This window comes from Convolutriloba macropyga, chromosome 2 (assembly GCF_964194025.1).
Source record: "Convolutriloba macropyga chromosome 2, txConMacr16.3, whole genome shotgun sequence".
Taxonomy (NCBI): Eukaryota; Metazoa; Xenacoelomorpha; order Acoela; family Convolutidae; genus Convolutriloba; species Convolutriloba macropyga.
The window spans coordinates 6733016-6747895 of NC_134469.1; the positions used below are offsets into that span (position 1 = coordinate 6733016).

Here is a 14880-nt window from a genome sequence, read left to right on the forward strand (position 1 = left end):
GCTATTTATATATATTGGTGCTTTCCTCTCCACTTGTTAGTTATTTTTGTGACTGGGCCGTCTTTACACTGTCTGGAGGGGAACACCTTGGAGTGCAGCATCCGGCTAAGTGCTACTCGTCATCCCTTATGTTCCGACCTACATCCATCGTTGCCGGATGGTGTACACGGTCCTTTTTATATTTTTATATTATTGTTGTTATTATTATAAAGGATTTAATGATCGAAAAAATTATAAGCGACACTTTCGTTTCAGTTCAATTTACGTCAGGCATTCAAAAGTCTATAGAGTTTTTGAGTTTGCAGTCACAGGCAATTCGACATGTACATGAGTTTAGTTCACTGTAACACTGCTCGAAGTGTCTCCACGTCCATTGGAGAATTTTCCTTTTGCGTCTATGTCGGTTATCTTGATGAAGTTGGGTAATTGGTTCGCTAGTTACTGAGAACGAAACCAGAAGTTATGTTCTGCAACAGAGAGCACTGGTCTGTGGCATTCGTACATACGGGTTGTAGCCGATCGAGTAATAGTAAATCCTTATGTAAAATATGGCACGTGCGTCTGGGGTTGCAAATAATATGCACCCACTAAGGTGTGGGGGAGCACAAACGGAAAAGATCCCAAATTTATATGAATTTATTTATGCGTCACTTTATAGGTGTAAGTATGTGCTAGCGTCGAAGAAACGGTTTTGATAATGTTTGTCGCCAATGTGGAAGATTCTTTTGTTGAGCACGGAGATGGCGAAATTCTCATTGAGTCTCACGAAGAAGTTGTCGGTGAAGGCGACTTAGATTCAATTCTGGGTGAGCTCGTGGACTGTGCTAGCATCATACCATTGGATTCCAGCTTTTTGAAGAACCAAGAAAATGGCAAGGAGAAAAAGCAATCAAAGACAAAGCAAGGTTATAAAATCTGTGATTTAGTTTTCTGGTATTACTGGTGATGCGATTATTAGGTTATCTCGAATTGTTTTCAGCAACAACAACATCGGCAACTCAGAAAAGAAAGAATTCAAAAGCAGAAGTGAAGAAATCACCGAAGGCTGCCAAAAAAGACAAACCGTCAAGTGAGGAAAAGAAAGTTGCTGATGAAAACGAAGAGTTTGATGAAGATGTGCGCCCCGTGTTCTGTCCTCACGCGCAATGCGACAAATCTTTCAAAGACCATTCTGCCATGAGGAAGCATTTATTGACGCATGGACCGCGTGCCCATGTTTGTGCTGAATGTGGAAAGTCTTTTCTAGAGAGTAGCAAATTGAAGAGACATCAGCTAGTACATACTGGAGAAAAGAAATATGTTGTTAGTATGATCAATTTTCCTTACCGGGTTTTTCTTTTTTGCTTCTTCCAAACTACAAGCAGCATGTTCATTTTCATTGTACCTCGCTACCGATGAACCTTCAACGAAAATATATAATCTTGTAATTAATTCGACTTTTTCAAATGATAAAATTGTCTGTTCTAGTGCACGTTTGAGGGGTGTGGAAAACGGTTTTCCCTGGATTTCAATTTGAGAACGCACGTTAGGATACACACTGGAGATAGACCCCACGTGTGCCCCTATTGCAACAAGAGATTCGCTCAGTCAACCAATCTCAAAACACACCTTGTCACCCACGCGAAGCAGTTAGTACTAGTCATTCAATTTTTTTTTCAAAAAAAACCGTCAAATAAGAGAAACTAGTCGTTCAACGGTGCTCCCGTTGGGTTATAAGACAGACATCTGAAATTGGTATTTTCAATTTTTCTTGAAGTGTATTGTATAATAATTGTAATGGGAGCTCCAACCTCTTAATAATTGTCAGGCTTCTCAAGTGTTGCATAGAGGTTGCTTTTGTTGAAGGTTAATGACCGCGTGAAATTTCTCGTTTTCATTTAGTTTATTCTGTCTGATGTCCTTATTTTTGAGAAACCTTTTAGATGTCAGTTAGATAAGATTTCTAAATTTATTTTTTCCTTGTTGATCAGCTTTTGGAATGATGTGGGAAATTGTTTAAACAGATCTTTGTTCTCGAGAGCGTTCTTTTTTTCACCTGCGGCAATTGACTACTGAATTTTTGAGTTTTGCCCGTTTTTGTTAGTTTTTGTTGTCTAGTCTAGTAGTCTGATTAACGAAGGTTCTCATAGACATTTAATGGGACATTTATGAATCTGTTCAATATTTCCAGTTCATAGGCTACGGTTTTAATGACTTAGACTTGTTTTAAAGTTTACCGTATTTTTCCTTCTCGTTTATTTAACAGGTCTCATGAGAGCTCTATTCATAAGAGCTTCATTAGCAATTCTATTCATTGGTTTTAGTTTATAACTATGGGTTTTAAATGCTTCAATTTTTCATGAAATTTTAGTGATTTTTGTTTTGCTTTTATTTGCTATTCTTTTTGTATTCTCACCAGTCAGCCTCATTGAGGACAGGCCTTATTGTCTATTTTTTGAAGCATTTTTAGTTCTTTCCGATGTTTTCTGTTGATAGCCTATGGTTTTTTTTATTAGAACACTATATATTTTTTTAAAAATTAATGGTGGATTTTTGAGTCGCCAGCTTTGCTACTTTTTTGTTGTCTTTTCTACTGGTATCAATAAAAACATTGCTCATCAACCAATTATTATTTTAATCTATCAAGTCGCCTCCGAATTTTGTTGATAATTTTATAGACTTAGACAACTTTTGTTTTCGAACAATTCTCCGACGCCGCTAGTTTTCGATAGTATTTTCGTTTTTGCAGTGCCTCATTTTGTCATTTTTATAGCTGTGTCTCATTGGTTTTCCGAAAATTTGAGGTACGGAATCTTTTGTCGTTGGTTTTTTATCTTTGACACCGAAAAAGTTGCGTTTTAATGTATTATGACCTTTATTATGAATTTAAGTTCACGTGCTTTGACTATCAGAGTATTTTGATGTTGCAAAAATTTAAGTTATCAGCTCATTAGTTTCTTCACTTCTTTGGATAGTAATTCAGGAATTGTCCTGTTACACTTTAAAAACTTGTCCTGTGCTATTACATTTGTGTGTATGACATCATTTATGACTCTTTTGCGTCAGTTGTGCGATAAGTTGGTATTTCACTATAAATTGACTTCTGTACTCAATCAGTTTCAATCGAGAAACATTTAATAACTGCAGATAAACCTTATATAGTGCCACGAAGATAAGGGCTCTATTTCTTGAGGGTCCGGGTTTCGAACGTTGGTCTTTTTAATGCGATTTTTTGCTTGACTGATTTTTCGTCCGACCCATATGTCTTTTCGTCCTTAAAAACGGGATAAACAGGTAGCGCACAGCGGGCATTAAGTGTCATTAGAGGCCCTTAGCCGCGTTTAGTAGTCCTTCAAGTGCTTATTTTGGTGATACTACTGGGAAGGCCTTAGTTTAAAGGTTAAAAGATCATTTTTAGGAGTTTTTGAGCCCAAAATGTTGCAATTTTCGTGTTTCTTTCGTCATTTTCAAATTTTTTGCTGGGCCCGTCTAAAATTGAGGCTGGTTAAAGTTGATAAAGGTCTTCTGAAAGACAAGTACTTTTATGACCATGTACCCCCGCTGCGCTCACCTTACGTCCCTTCAATTAAGCTAGAGTTAGCCTCACTCAACCGTGACTAGCTACTGACGAAGCCAACCACTCGCCGGTCGTTTGAGAGCAATTCGACCGACGTTAGTCAGTTATGTTCATAATTTTTTTCTTCATTTGTCAAATAACAATTACGCTCCGAATCTAAACCTTTAAATTCTAGAAAATAACAGGTTGAAAATTATGTGACTCATTGCTTTTCAATTGCGATGAAAATCCGGGAATTTCGCCTCATCAGTTTCTTAACGAGAGAACTTGTTCAATTTCTTGCGTAGATGATCTACAAGGCAGTTTACGAGCATGAAAACTTTTTAACAATCACTATCGTTAGAATAAACTTAATACTGATTGGACAGAATTGTGTGTAAAAGGTTAAGAAATGCTACACACCAATTAGCAAACAGATGTTCGCATTCAAATGGAGTATTTGATTCTATGTTCAGAGAGCAACTGGCAGCCAACAACCTCTCAAATCTGGATGATTTCTCATTATCCGCTCCGATTGGAAACGACTCTTTCATGGGCAACAGGACCCCACAGACATCCATGACCCAGACACCCAACAGTGGAAGTGAGAGATTGGCAGACCTGATGAGCAACGGGACCCCTGGATCCCCTTCCGGGTGCTCAACACCTGGATATTTTGAGAATTACCCACTCTGCGTAGACCCACAGGAGTCGTCTGTTAATGATTTGGAGTCAGGTTGGTACATTGTTTACGTTTTTTAGAGTAAAAAAGTTGCGAAATGAAACAAGCAGACTAAAGTTGCACGAATTGCTCTCAGACTACTGTTGAGATGGGGGTATACGATCATTTTCTCAGTTTCCATACATAATACCAATTTCAGCTCACCTTACTTGACTGTTAGTACTGAACTACTCAATGGAATAGTCAAATTCACAAGCAAAAATATTTTCATTAAAACGACACACGCACAATTTGGAATCTTAAGGGAAAATTCATTCTGATTGTTGAACCTGATAAAACAGTCTACAAAAAATAATTATAAATTGACTCAAACCAGTAGCTGGCTGCTGAAGAAGCCAATCGCTCGCCAGTCGTTTGAGGGCAATTTGCACGATGTTAGTTAATTTTTAAGATTAGTTATAGTTATAGTTTAAGATCGTTGCGAAGGTTTTGGTAATTTAAGGGAGTTTTACGCTAATTTGAAGGTTTTTCAACTAATTCTCCGATTTTAAGGCTATTTAGCGATTTCTGGCCTATTATTGTATTGTATTGCTTTTACTTGTAGTAAATGTAAGCGTAATGCTCGTGGGCAATTTCTTTTGAAAATTGAATACAGGTTCTTTGGTACCAAGCAATTTATTTCGACAGAAAAAAATTTGCGACAAATTGTTAAGTTTGTTCTAAATTTCCTAGTTCTTCACTTTTTTCAAAATCTGAGATGTTTTTGTGCTTTTTCCGGCCTGTCCGAGCAATTTGTGCGAGCAATTAAATTGTTCCGATTACTTGAAAAATTGTTTTACCTCTGTATTTAAGTTCAATGTTAGTTTTTTTTAAGTTCAATAAAGATATTCTCTCTTCTTTGATGTTCACTGTGCTCAGAAAGTAGAAATTCGACAGGCTGACCTTTTGGCGAAGGTATTTTCGAGTCTTTTCCGGAATTTTCCGGCTATGTTTTATCGATAATTTTGAAACAGGAAGTGACATGCGTGAAGTGTTCAGGTGAAATTTCTGAACAGCTGAAAGAAGAGAGAGTGGTTTCCTGTTCATGTTGCATTTTTGGGCGAAAGAGCTAGAGTAGATGTGGAAAAATTTTCGTTAAGCGAGCGAATTTTTTTGATCGCACAGTTTTTCAGTTTAATTTTAAGTTTTTGAAATTTTTTGCTCAATTCAAGCTCCTCGCTATAGTTTTTCTTAAATTTTTAGTTTTTAGCTATTTTATACATTTTGCCCTCAAAAGGTGCCATTGAAGGTCATTGAGGTCACCTTTCCCTGAAATGATTCAAATTTTTGTTTTCTTTGAATTTTTTGTTTTTGCCAATTTTTGCCAGGTGTTGGGTGGGTAAGTACCTGAAAGGAAACAGTAAGTTTATTTGCCGAATGATTTATTTGAAATAGCATTTCATTTTTTGTGGATAGTTTTGTTGTTGTTGTAGCTGTCGCACAAAGCAGCAATTCGCGGGTAATTTTGGCGGGATACAGGCGCTTATTGATGTTTTAACTGGCACCCTAGATTGCATTTGTATCATAATAATAATAGGTACATTAGTAGTAGTGTGTGACTGCCTATCCACAATTTGCTTGTAGTTCAGCCACTTTTCTGCATTTACGCCGTGGTGAATGACAGGTGGTCCCCGGGTTAGGGAGACTACGTGGGGCATCGTCAACGTCAGGGGAAAGGGGGTAAGGAAGGTGGATGATTTTGTGCAGTGCGGTCTTGTAGGAGTGATGGAATTAAGTCCGGCCATTTGGCTACCTCTACTGGTCTTTCCCACAGGTTTATAATTTTCTGGTGCGTTGTATTCTAACAGCAGTTGAAAATGTGGTTTACGTCATGTGGTGCTACACAACGTTTACAGCGGTTATCAACATTGTTACAGATCCTACTCAAGTAAGAGTTTAGCGGGGGACAGTATCCAGTTCACAGTTGCTCTAGCCGGATACGTGCAATTCGTGGCAACATTTGATCTTCTGCTATCTTTGGGGGAGATGTACCTAGTTTCTTGCTGTCTTTGTTCAGCTTAGTATGTACCGTTTGTCGGGGGATACTTTTGAACGCATTTTTGTATTATTTGCGATTTATTGCTTTTTATTTTTTTGTGTTTTGCTTCACACGGTTCATATAAGTATCATTATCATTTAGTGTCGGTCTCATGGGACGAAGACTGGTTGAAGAGGTTGTTTCATGATCAGCACGGTGGCTCTGATAATTGCCAGCTAAGAATTGCTCTGCTAACCTTTCAATGTGAGCTTTGACGGGCAGAATTTCACCCTCATTGGATAAGTCATTGATGTCAGATATTTTTGCACAGCCAGTAATTGTGATAAGAGCAATGTTTTGTTGCGTTTGCAGATGGCTCCAGTTTGTATTGCTAATTGTGGAAGCCCAAATGGGAGCACCGGAGTTCAGGACGCTTCGACCAATAGCTTTTCAAGTCACTGAGAGTATCTCTTGCGAACCCCCCGTCGCTATCAGCAATCTTTCGGTATGTTATTGCGCTTTTGTAATTTCGCTTTGGTGCTTCTTACATGTTCTCCAAAATTGAGCATACTATAGAAGATAACTTCCAGTACTTTGACTTTGAACTTTTCTGGTATTTGTGATTTGTTGATAGTGAGGTGTGGGTCAAACTTGGCCTCCTTGCTGCAGGTTGTGAACACAGTTGCACTTGAATTTTTAGCAGGTAACTGAAGTTTTCTTGATTCTAGCCAGTCGTGTAAGGTATTTAGGCATGGATTTTTTGTCACGTATTTTTAAATCTGTGAGTGAGATGTAGTTAAAGTTATATCATCAGCGTACGACGTGATGATTATATCTTTCGGGGTAGAGGCAGCTTGCTCTTGTAGATGTTGAAGAGCATTGGCGATAATACACCACCTTGTGGGACAGCCTGTTTGACTTTTCTCCACTTTGGTTTTATATTCTACGTAAAAAAATGCATTTAATTATGAAGCGACCCATTTTTTAGCGCTGTTCGGTATTAGTGCCTCGAGTACGTCTCTTTGTATTAGGGTGTGATCAACCGTATCCAAAGCGGCGGTGAGGTCTAAGGCTACTAGTATAGTACGGCTGCAAGGTTTCTTTTGATTAAGGCCTTTTGAATGCTGTTGGTGATAATGTTGAGAGTTGTTGTTGTTGTTGTAGAAAGCTCAGGTCTAAAGCCATGCTGATGTTTTTTAGTGGATATTCTGTAAAGTCACTCAGTAGTTTTTCTGTTAATTTTGCAATGGCAGAGAGGAGTGCAATTGGTCTGAAGTTCTTTGATTTGTCTATGGGTTTTCCCGGTTTGTGTAGGGGTATAACCCGGCCACCTTTCCAGATGTTCGAGATTTTTGCACTGTTTACAGAAAGGTTTATGGTGTCAGTGAGATATCTCAAGGCTATTAGGCATAGATGGATAAAGTGGATTGGCGGTATTCTCTCTTGGTCCAGCGTCTTTCTTTTCTTTGTGTCTCTTATAGTTTCTTTTACTGTGTTAGACAAACATTCTGCCCTCTATTTCCAGTTTTCTTATTGTTCTTAGAGTATTTTTTCTGTTCATTTTTCTTGGGGTGTAGTGTATTGTTGGTTAAACTTGTTGGCGCATTTCCATGGAACATGGTGAGAAGTAGTTTTCCTAGCGTTAAAGTGTATGGCTCTTTTTGCTGGTGGTTTATCGTTACTTGACGAAATTCCTTTCACTGTGCTCCAGAGCTTAGAGCAGTTACCTCTGTGATTGAGTGTTTGTACAAACTCGATCCACTTTTTGCGCTTATGACTTTGAACAATTTTATTTATTTTAATGTTAAGTTGCGTTATTTTGGGTACCCTGGATGTTTTCCTAAATTTCATCTCTTTTTAGAAAGCTTTCCTGCTTCTCTAGGAAAATTTGAAACCACTTTTTAAATTTATTTCAATGTTAATTTGCATTATTTTGGGGTCCCCTGGATGTTTTCCTGAATTTCATTTCTTTTCAGAAAAAGCTTTCCTGCTTCGCTGGGAAAATTTGAAACCATTTTTTTGAATTCTTCCTTGTGGGATATGCCTGCCAGTCGCTGAGTTTTCGGCTTTCCTTGAGGTCTTTTCCGCGTGGTGTATAATATTGTTCAAATGTTCTGTCGACATTTTTTTGGCACTATACTTCATTTTTTCCTTTCACCGGTTTTCTCTATATGAACTATTTTGTCGACGTTTCTGTGAAGTTATTTTCGGTTTTCGACTGAGAAGTAACTGTGTCGAAAGCTTCTTTGGTAGTAGTTGATTTGAAGCCGGAATTCGGAATGAAATTTTTAAATCAGTTTCTTAATCAGTTTTTGTTGTCAGTTACTTTTTCATTGCTATTTTTATCTGTTTTTTCAAGTTGATTAGGTTATCAATTAGGAGTTTCATGTGTTAGTTGGGGTAATCAGTTTTAGTTGGGGTAATCAGTTAACTCTTCCGGCTATGTGTTTTTAGTTCGCTTTACCTTTTGATCACGTTTTTTGTTTTACATAAATCACAATTTTCACGCTTTACTTCTGACTTACCTCACTGTTTCAACCGAATAGATTTTAAATACTTTCACCCATTGATTTACGCAATGTAGTGAATTCAGTCAAAGTCAAAAAAGCAAAATCAAAAGAAACGGGGTAAGCCGATAAAAAGCCTGGTCATTAGTGCATTAGGTTATCAAAGATCCTTTGATTGATTGCTAGCCCACGGTAGTATTAAGCTTAATAGCTTTCAGGTTAGAAGCTGAATTAAGTTTTTTCAAGAATAAAACTGAAATTGGACGCCAAATTCCAACACTTTGATACTGAAAAAGGAAACTATCTCAGTCAGTTTGTATCCTTTTTCTGTTTCAATCCCAATTTGCATCAAGAGCGTCAACGGTGGCTATTTGCCGACAATTTGCCGGCTATGTTTTGAGTTTTGCAGATAACAAATTATGGCAGATCTCAATAATATTCTTCCTGCTTCTCATGACACTATTTTTCATTTTCCAGATGTATGAAACAAGAGAAGAAAACAATTTTAGAAAACATGGAAAAATATTTAGCTTTAATATACAGAAATTGGACAAAACTGATGCCAAAATTTTTCTCTTCAAAGTTTTTTATGTAGTGGAATTCTTAATGATTCGTCATAATAATTAGTTCTTTGCCATGCGTTTTTGGCGTTCTTTTCAAAAACGTTTTCGCGTTTTTGATAGCACCGAAGCGATCGCTTCTCACTTTTATCTCCATGTACCGTTTCTGTGTTTTTAAATGAATTGGATCGCAGTGAGTTATTTTAATTGTTTCACTTTTGTTAAAGTTCTTTGAGACAAAGTTGATTCTGCCTGTGGCTGTTCTCATGTTTTATCTACCAGCTAATTGTTCCTACTACAATTGTCTATTTTGTTAATAACCGCTGTCAGCCTCTCAAGGGCTGATAGTTAGTTGCTCAATTTTTTTACAAATCAAAGATTTTGATGGCATTGGGGCTCTCCCCTTTCGAGAAGTGTCTTTTTTTAATCAATATTATTAGTGTGAAACAAGAAATGAAACGCTTTACAAAATGAAACGCTTTACGGTTTTAGTGTTGAACAAAATTAGAGAGTGAAGCAAAAAGTGGGCGGGTTTCTGTTCATGGGGTTGATAAAGCCTGGTCGTAAAGCATTGAAGGTTTGAAGTTTTGAAAGTTCATTTGAGCGATTGCTGGCTGACATTATTATCACGCTTATTAGCTTACAGGTTTAAAGATATAGTTATAGTTATATAATTTAAAGATTAGATATAGTTTTTGAAGCTGTATGAAACCACATCACATTAGAAAAGTTTTCGAATTCTTTGAAAAAATTCTGTCAGTTTCTATCTTTTCTTTTTCTGTATAAATTGCGATGAGTGTCAAGCGCGTAAATGGCGTCAATTGCGGCTATTTTCCAGCATGTTTTAAAAATTTAGTCTAACTTTTTTTATCCCTCTCTTTCTTTGTTTCTTCTGACGGAAGAATTATTTCTTGAACAGTTTTTTTGGAAGATTTAGGCAGTTTAGAGCTATCAAAACAGCAAAAATACAAAAATCAACTTTGAAATTATAAAACTAAAAGCAGGAAATTATGTTCTTTTCTGCATTGAAGATTTGTTTTGAAAGCAATTATTTTTATTTCAATAGAAATAAAAATTTTAGTAATTTTGAATCCTCGGCGACGTGAAAAATCGTTTCATTGAATGAACATCAAATCAAACCACTTCATTATCGAAAAGTAAAGATAAAAATCTTTTCTCATCTTCTTTATTTGTATTCCTTATGTTATCGGAGCAGATCGTGTGAACTTTTCTTTTTCAGTGCTCTGCACTTCGAAACTGCACCTCGAATTTATCTTTTCCAGGCTGTGGGCGTTTCTGTAAATTGAAAAACTAGAAAACTAATTATTTTTTTGAATGTGAAATTCTTCGTATAAAAACGTAGTGTTTTTGAAAGATGAAGGAAAGTTCGCATCTTTTTCAGTTCGTATAAAAATTTTCTATTCTTAAAAGAATACTGCGAAAGTTGAAAAAGCCTGATTGTAGAAAATACTGAAAACACATTGTTTTCATTTCAAATGAATGGGAGCTTTTAAGGACACTCTTTAATGATCCCTTGCATGTTAGACGCAAGGAGAAGCAGAGTGCAAAAACTGCCAGAAATTTTATGAACTAAAAAGTAATTGTATTATTTGCTACAAATTGCAATTTTTATTTTGTTGAAACCTAATATTGTTTAAAAAAATTTAGTTGATAGAATATTTGCGAGATTTTGAAAATAAAATGAACTAGTCTCTTATGAAATTGTAGCCTCTTGGTCTGAAATTGTAGTGGCAATTCTAAAGTTACCGATTGAATTACCTCGGAAAGTTGGCACCTAGTTTTCAAAATTAAAAAAGACAGACATAATTGCACGGTGGCGAACCATTAGTAAAGATCAGTTGCCAAAAAGTTATTTAAAATTTTTTTTGGTGCTGGGGTTTGTATTTGTTCGTTTTCGTGTGTGCGTGAGTGTATGCATGAGTGCGCGTATGTAATGTGCGTGTTATTTTAGTTTATGAGAGAAAGAGTAATATTCTGACAGAGCTAGTTCAAATGTACGACACAAATAGAGGCAGAGTGCAAAAAATTTTTTAAGAAAATTAAAAGTAACTTCTTTACAAATTGCGGTTGAAAACATAGTGTGTTTTAAATTTGGCTTGTTGCAAAACTGAGTTTTGGGAAAATTCGAATTGACCCATTTTGCTCATGAAAAATCAAATACGACAAAATCTTTGGGAAAAAGTTTTATTAGAAAATGATTTCAAATTGAGTGTCAATTATGTCTCAAGAAGTCCACTCCTAGTTTTTCTGATAAAACAATTAAGACATGATTGTATATTGAATAATGAGAACCTTGGGGGTGGGGTTGTTAGTTTGTTTGCATGGTTTATCTGTGTCTGTGTCCTTCAAATTGTACTACACTTATCTTTCTAGAATGAGCTATGGAGTTGTCCTTTTTGTCTGCCGAAAAAAGATAAATGCATATAAGTTGCTTTTGGATACTCTCAACAGTTTCTCTGACAGAAATTATTGTCTTTATTACTTTGAGAGTTATGTTAGAACATACTGCCAGGCACAGAATCGCGCGAGCCATCTTGTTTTGTTTTGTCACTTCATCGCATTAATGACAATTGCCATTCAATTTTTTCAGTGAACATGTTTCTTCATTTTAGCCTTTAGCTAATGATTTATTGACTTTCATAGCATTTGTTGTCAAAAAAATTGGTGTTACCCTTTTGTTTCTTGTTGTATTCCCCCCTAATTTAGATGAAAAAGAGACCTCATCATGCATTAAAGGAATAGCTTCTTCCGCTTAGTAGTTATAGCTTCTAGCTATTGTTTTTTTTTACCTTGACAACATTTGCTTTCGAACAGTTTTAATGATTTAGTCTTAGTTTTAGTCACAGTTTAGTCATATCGTCTGTTTTCAATTTTGTCACTTTCTATTTGTGTTCAGTATAAGAAATGTTCTAAAAGTTCTAATGTTTTTAAAATTGTTGATAGATAATTATATGTTTGTGCTTTTAACGCAGCTTTATTTCGAAAAATTTGCCCTTATTGTTGTCCGTTTTTGTTCGTCTTTCATCAGTTTTTCATTTTATTTTTAAATTTACTATGAACATTCTAATGACACTTAGTGTGAACATGTTGATAGATCATCAGTTGGTTCGATTCTTTGAACTGTAAAATTGTAATTCAGGAGTTGTCTTCATGCAGTTTTAATCTGCCTTCATTGATGATTCTTGCCACCGTTTTCAGTTGCTTCCACCGCGCAGCAATTGTGTTTTGATATTATTACTCTCTCTTCGGCATTATTGTTTTCGACTTACCTTACAAAATTACATACAAGTATTTCTATAATTAATTAATCAAGTTTCAGTTTTAAAGATATTTAATAATTGAGATTAATAGAGTGCATCTCAAGAAGTGTGCCCTAAACATAAGTTGTCTAACACTTGAGGATTTGAGTTATTGCAATTTTCATCAACGTTTATAATTTTAACATTGTTCTGTTCTTAGAGCCTCTTCCTTCATTTCATATAAAATTGGCGCTCAGAGAGTCGCCTTTAGAATGCTAGAAATCAAATGGAGGTTATTTTATCTTACTTATTATGTGCTTGTATCAATTCCAGTGATAGTCAATCGCGGCTATTTTTCGGCAACCTGTCGGCTACGCTTAGGCAGTTTTGATTTTTGATTTTCTTTGGTTTTCTCCTTCAACTTTTATTAATTTTATGTTTTTGCGTTCTAAATTGCTCTGATTCTGAAATTAAATTGACAAATTTATAGTGACAATGTATTATTAAGATTCATTGGAAATAATAAAGTTAGCTCAAATAAAAATCAGTGGACGCCTCTTAGGTAAGTTCTCCTGTTAAAGCAGATTTTGATTAATCACCGTATGGCGGTCTCCTCACACGAGAAAAATTCGCTCGAGGTTGTTCGGGTTTTGTTAAAGCTGCGACAACCGAGCAGTGCTCTTTTTGTTCTTGGTTGGTTTTTTCATCAAGATTTTGTTACAAATGCTTTGACGATTACTTCAAGTTGGGTTTTGTTAATTCGTTTATACATTTCTTTGACTCACTTGCGTGTGTAATGTTATTTTTCAAACTTATTGGATCGAGATTTTGTGAAAACGATCTTGTGAACAATCTTGTTTTTGAGGAGTTAAGATCGAAAAAGGATGAATCAATCTAATTGAAGGTTATTCGAGGTCAGCTTAAAAACGATGTCAAATCTAATCAAGTTTGTTGAAACATCAGTATGTTTTTTGTTTTCTTATTTATTTTCCAGTGATATGTTGCGACTACGTGTCTCCCAAACTATCGCTTATTTTCCTGCAATCTTTCAACTATTTAGAAAATTTGCTTTACACTAAGGAAAATTTAAGCCTGTGACAATAATCTTGAGCTAAAATATCCTTGAAGTATAAGATCTTGTTTGGGTAGAACTGAACAATATTTTTTACCAGTTCCTTTGATAAAAGGAAAATTCTTGTAAGCTCTTGATCTTAATAATATATATAACTTCTAGAAATGACCTTATATTTTTCTACATATCTCTTTACAGAGACCTTGGAAAAATTAGGGTGCATAATATTCTACTTTTATTCCAGGTGTTGTGTCCCCCTTTCCGACTTGCGTGGCCGACAGATCAAATTCAACTGCCGCTTCATCTGTTATTGGCGAGACAACAGGTGCGACCCCAGTTGCCGTGGTGACAGACCAGGATCTGTTACGTCATACCCTTTCTGAAGACTTTTTGGGCTCATCAACCCTGGGAACTGCCTCTAACAACTTTCCTTAATCTCTTGTGACTCTTTACTTTTAGAGCTTTACCACCACCCTGTGCATGACAATGGCTAACTTCGCCTCAATTACAGCGATATTGATCACTTAAGACAATTACAGCTCAAATTTTGTGACACGTTCCAGTTCATAAAAATGTGCCCTGGATTGCTCGTGCAAAGATTTCTCAGAAGTCCCCGCGAAATTAAGAATCGTTCAATTTACCATGTAAATTAACCGTAATTAAGGGTTTATGAAGGTTTCCACTCCTCTAAATGGTCATAGCTATAATGGAAAAGAGTCCTTCTTTAAACATGCTCTGTAAATTTCTTATGCGATTCGCGGTACCTCTTTCGCTTAAGTACAAATGTGCGGCTCTGTATCTATTCCCAGTATTTTCATTCAACGTTTGCTTTTGGCTGGTTTCGATATGTTTTTCTTTCGATGGAATAATGCCTCAGATGACTATAATTGGCGCACATGAAACATTTATGGCGCAAAATCATTTACATGTTGACAAACAAGCGTGAGATAAGATATTTTTCGTCATGATGGGGCGTAAATCGGGTGATTTTTTTTTCGGGAGAAAAGGATGAGAAAAGAGGTATTGAGATTATAGGTTCTGGTTTTTAACTGGAAATAGCCTAACCTTCTGACTGTGCTCTTACGTTTTATCCACCTCTATGATTTTATTGTATTTAATTAGATTTACTATCGGAGTTAAAGTTGATTAATGAGGTTCCAAACTGAAATCTATTTTATTATTCAATATTTAGACCAATTCCATTATTTAACAAACCTATTTTCGCAAGGTTTTGTTTTCATAGAGGC

The 14880-nt window shown here is 36.0% G+C and overlaps 1 protein-coding gene across 1 annotated transcript; it reads left to right on the forward strand.

Annotated features, from left to right (window-relative positions):
* Positions 1-621: 621 nt before the first annotated feature.
* LOC142335096 (uncharacterized) lies at positions 622-14431 on the forward strand. The gene is made up of 5 exons (XM_075383444.1): positions 622-905; positions 980-1302; positions 1468-1628; positions 4012-4271; positions 13878-14431. Exons 1-5 carry the CDS (start codon positions 698-700, stop codon positions 14066-14068), a joined length of 1143 nt encoding a protein of 380 aa, XP_075239559.1. The 5' UTR covers positions 622-697; the 3' UTR covers positions 14069-14431.
* The last annotated feature ends 449 nt before the right edge of the window (positions 14432-14880 follow it).